Source organism: Anolis carolinensis, chromosome 4 (genome assembly GCF_035594765.1).
Source record: "Anolis carolinensis isolate JA03-04 chromosome 4, rAnoCar3.1.pri, whole genome shotgun sequence".
Taxonomy (NCBI): Eukaryota; Metazoa; Chordata; class Lepidosauria; order Squamata; family Dactyloidae; genus Anolis; species Anolis carolinensis.
Window position 1 is genome coordinate 4,316,092 of NC_085844.1, and position 5,103 is coordinate 4,321,194.

Genomic DNA, 5,103 nt, shown 5'->3' on the forward strand with positions numbered 1-5,103 from the left:
GAGTCCCCTTCGGGGTGAGAAGGGCGGAATATAAATGCTGTAAATAAATAAATAAATAAATAAATAAATAAATAGGCATGCACTGCATGGACTGTTACCAGGTGAGTGTTAGCGGAATCAGTAGCGTCCAGTTAACACCATGTGCAAAAGACTCAGACTAGGCAGAGGAATTGAAAAGAACAAAGGAACTTTACTCTTGCTTGTTGAGTTGAAATACAAAACAGTTCTGCAATCGTACAATGTCCATGTAGTTGCATAAGATCAATAACCAATCAATCAGCATCAATATATACAGCATAGCATATTCAAAATTACTACTTGACCGTAGCTAGAGAGCCCTGTCTTTTTCTGTGCTCTCTCTTTTAGCCCAGATTCCCAACTGACAATCCCAGCCACCTGCCATCAAACAGATACATTGTTTTAGGCTTGGCCTTGCCTCTGCAAAGCTGAGCTCTTTTGCAGAGTTCCCTTTGCAAACCAACTTTGCAAGGATTTCTTTACACACACACATACACATTAGCATTTTGGCGCAATATGGACCACTAGTGTGTGAAGAAATACAGTTCATATGGACATGTGTTCACAGAACATCCCACTGAATGGTTAAAACAAGTGGAGATATGATCCTAGAGGGACAGATGGGTCATGACCATGTAACAGGCATGACAAGGATTGCATCACTTCCTGTGGTCCTTGGAGGTAAAAAAAAAATTGGAGTGGCAGGTCTGTGCATTTCCTATTTGCCTTGTGGATCTCTGCTATCGTTGCCATGATTCTCTGCATCTGTAATCCATCGCCATCCTTGTTGTGTGCGTGTCTTGCCATGGTTGTGAGTATCTCTATATACAGTAGAGTCTCACTTATCCAACACTCACTCATCCAACGTTCTGGATTATCCAACGCATTTTTGTAGTCAATGTTTTCAATACATTGTGATATTTTGGTGCTAAATTCGTAAATACAGTAATTTACTACATAGCTTTACTGCATATTGAACTACTTTTTCTGTCAAATTTGTTGTATAACATGATGTTTGAGTGCTTAATTTGTAAAATCATAACCTATTTTGATGTTTAATAGGCTTTTTCTTAATCTCTCCTTATTATCCAACATATTCGCTTATCCAACGTTCTGCCGGCCCGTTTACGTTGGATAAGTGAGACTCTACTGTAATAACAGACCTGTAAATAGTTTTATGTAGCAACGACTGAAGAATAAACCTCCAAAGGAGTTTGGATGAAAGCCAGAGCTCAATTGTGCTTATTGATGCAGTGAGCTACTATACAAGGTCAAAGGTTGGGCTATAAATCTCTGCTTAACTGTGATAAGGACTCTGCAGTGTTTTTGGATCTAATCTAACTGCTTGCCTTTGAGACTGTTCGTGGACTTGAATTTATGGTGACTTTATGAATGAGAGATCTCCAAGATCACTAGGATTTGTAGTTTGTTGAGGCATCTCTTTGGCAAAGAAGACAAAGGTCCTTGTGAAACTACGTCTTCCAGGATTCCATAGCACTGAGACGTGGCAGTTAAAGTACTTTTCGGAGTCCGGGAGCGCTTCTGAGCGGGGCGATGGCGCTGCCTCTGTGGCTTCTCCTGGGCCCGGCCTGCCTCTCTCTCTTCCTCCTCGGTGACTCCGTACTTGCCCTGCCCAAGGGAACCGCCGAGCCAGAGATGGCTCCAGGTGCTTCCTTCCACTTCCTGCGTTTCTTCTACACGGGGGTGACGGAGTCCAGCCCGGGGGTGCCACATTTCGTGATTGTGGGCTACGTGGACGACCAGCTCTTTTTTCAATATGATGCCCAAACTAGGAAGGCTGTGCCTCGAGTCCCTTGGATGGAGAAGGTGGGGGAGGCAGATCCTCAGTACTGGGTTGAGCAAACCCAGGTAGCGCAGAACGCAGAAGTTGGATTCAGAGTGGATTTGGCAAATCTGCGGGAGCGTTACAACCAGACCGGAGGATTTCACACCTGGCAGTGGATGTACGGCTGTGAGCTGAGGAAAGACAGGAGCAAAGGAGGGTATTACCAGTATGCCTATGATGGGAGGGGCTCCCTCAGTTTTGACAAAAAGACCCTCACCTGGACAGCAGCCGATGTCCCGGCTCAGATCACCAAGAGGAGGTGGGAGAGGGAGAAAATTCAAGCCCAGCGCTTCAATCACTACCTGGAGGGGGAATGTATTCATAGAATCATAGAATCATAGAATAGTAGAGTTGGAAGAGACCACATGGGCCATCTAGTCCAACCCCCTGCTAAGAAGCAGGAAATCGCATTCAAAGCACCCCCGACAGATGGCCATCCAGCCTCTGCTTAAAAGCCTCCAAGGAAGGAGCCTCCACCACGGCCCCGGGGAGAGAGTTCCACTGTCGAACAGCCCTTCTCACAGTGAGGAAGTTCTTCCTGATGTTCAGGTGGAATCTCCTTTCCTGTAGCTTGAAGCCATTGTTCCGTGTCCTAGTCACGGTATTGACTGGCTGCAGAATTACCTGGACTACGGGAAGCAGACCCTGCTGAGGACAGAGCGCCCTGTGGGGAGGGTGAGTCGCACGACAGCCAGCGATGGCCAGGAGGCCCTCATCTGCCAGGCCCACGGCTTCCACCCCAGAGAGATTGATGCCACCTGGAGAAAGGGGGAGGAGAACATGGACCATGAGACCCTCCGTAGGAACATTGCTCCCAACTCCGATGGGACCTACCACACCTGGCTCAGCATCGAGATTGATCCCAAAGAGATGGACCTCCTCCGGTGCCATCTGGAACATGCCAGCCTGTCCACGCCTATGGTCCTGGCGTATGAAGAGCCTGGCGTCAACATTTGAGTTATTGTGGGAGCCATCTTAGGAGTCCTAGCTATTTTGGTGATAGCTGGTGTGATCATCCTCAAGAAAAAGCAAGAGAACCTAACCCATGAAGCAACATCAAAGCCTTTCCTAAACTGGCGTGATGGGGAAGTGAATATTGACTTGGCAGGGAATGGAGTAGAAAAGAAGGGACCTGTGGAGCCTGAGACCTTATTGACCAGTGAGGTAGCACCGGAAGATGCCAGATGAAATTTTGCTGTAAATGTATGTAAAGAACTTCTGCTATAGCCACTGACTGTTGTACTGTCTTACCCAGGCTCTGGTCCTGCCATACCAATTCCAACTAATAGACTGCCTTAGATTTGAAGTGAAATTTAATTTCTGATGGGTTCAGGCCCAATTCTTTTGAATTCATAATGTGTATAGCCACCCGAGTCCCGTTCGGGGAGATGGAGGCGGGGTATAAATAAACTTTATTATTATTATTATTACTTTGAAACTAAATTAATTCCATAGTATAGATGCACCCTTAGACTCGAGGACCCACAGAACAGTATCATTCCTTTGAAAACCCAACAGACCATCCCAGGTCTAGCCTCCTATCAAGCTAAAACCAAGCGGCCTCCCAAAGTCGATAACAGCTTGGCTCGGCTTTTATTTAATTTTCTGCATTCACACTTCAATCAGAGACAAACCCAGACTCTCATTAGCTTGATTTGAAATGGACAAGTCATATTAATTGCACTAATTGAAACTGGCGTTTATATCCCGCAAAGCTATCATCAATAGGGGGAAGCATTGCCTTCCCGGAAATCTGCACATCCGAAATCCACAAACCCATCAGGAGCCTTATTTCGCCTTCCTTCTCCCTTAACTTCTAGATTTTCTTGGAAAGCTCAAGAGCAAAACCTGTCCAGCAAAGTGAGCAACTGATACAGGATTATCGTCCAAAAATATTGTTAAAGTAACCAACAAAATTACGTTCCATTTCAGTTGCTCAATTTCTAGTTAGAATTATAGAATTGTAGGACTATTATCACATTAGGCTGATCATGCGCAATTGCAGGAGGATAAAAGTGCCTTTGGCTGGAGATTATCACATGATGTTTTGGTTGTCCCGTATTATTATTACCGTATATACTCGAGTATAAGCCGGCCTGAATATAAGCCGAGGCACCTAATTTTACCACAAAAAAACTGGGAAAACATTGACTCCAGTATAAGCCGAGAGCAGTAAATTTCAGAAATAAAAACAGATATCAATAAAATTACATTAATTGAAGCATTAGTAGGTTAAATGTTTTTGAATATTTACATAAAGCTCTAATTTAAGATAAGATTGTCCAGCTCTGATTAAATCATTATTCTCATCTTCTTCAATGTAAATGTGCTTATGTATCCTTTTAATAATAATAGAGTAAAATAATACATGTAATAATAATAAATACAGGAAAATCATACTTGTAGTAATAAATAGAGTAAAATAATAAATATTGTAATAATAATAAGATCAGAGTGAAATAATAAATGTGTTATTATTATTATTATTATTATTATTATAGAGTAAAATAAATGTAATAGTAGAAACAATAATAGAGAAAAATAATAAATGTAATAATACCAATAATAATAGAGAAAAATAATAAATGTACCATATATTCTCGAGTATAAGCTGACCCAAATAGAAGCCAACCAGGACCCTCACCCAAGTATAAGCCGAGGGGGCTTTTTCAGTCTTAAAAAAAGGCTGAAAAACTAGGCTTATACTCGAGTATATACATTATTATTATTATTATTATTATTATTATTATTATTATTATTATTATTTGTTATTTGTTTGTTTGTTTGTTACCAGCCTCTCCTAATGGCTTAAGGCAAAGTACAGCATAGTTATAGTACAAAGATAAAAATATGACACCATCCAAACACATATATTAAAAGATACAGCTATAGGATTGCAACACATTAAAATACTTCATATCAATAATAATAATAATAATAATAATAATAATAATAATAATAATACTCTAGATTCCTTTTGATGCCGCATAGGAGCGCATTGGCCTTTTAAGCTGCTGCATCACACTCTTGACTCATGTTAAGCTTATGGTACTATGACTACTAGATCTCTTTCATATCGCAAAGAAGCTATGCACCAAAAGGTGAAATCAGAAGTGTGGTTTGCTAGGACAGGTTTCTGCACAAACGCCTCTAGTAAACAAGGAGTTCTCGAATGCCTAGCAAAATATGGTTAAAATTCATTTAATGCTAATCAAGCTGATCAATGGCAACATTCACAC

General features: G+C 41.6%; 1 protein-coding gene across 1 annotated transcript; it reads left to right on the plus strand.

Annotated features, from left to right (window-relative positions):
* The first annotated feature begins 1,572 nt into the window (after positions 1–1,572).
* LOC100559619 (class I histocompatibility antigen, F10 alpha chain-like) lies at positions 1,573–2,836 on the plus strand. Its single transcript, XM_062979325.1, has 2 exons — positions 1,573–2,179; positions 2,466–2,836. The coding sequence occupies exons 1-2, from the start codon at positions 1,573–1,575 to the stop codon at positions 2,819–2,821; spliced, it is 963 nt and encodes a 320-aa protein (XP_062835395.1). The 3' UTR covers positions 2,822–2,836.
* Positions 2,837–5,103: the final 2,267 nt, after the last annotated feature.

Coding starts and splice junctions, on each gene's coding strand:
- LOC100559619 (XM_062979325.1), top strand. CDS start 1,573: ATGGCGCTGCCTCTGTGGCTTCTCCTGGGCCCGGCCTGCCTCTCTCTC. Junction 2,180..2,465: donor TCACTACCTGGAGGGGGAAT/GTATTCATAGAA, acceptor GTCCTAGTCACG/GTATTGACTGGCTGCAGAAT.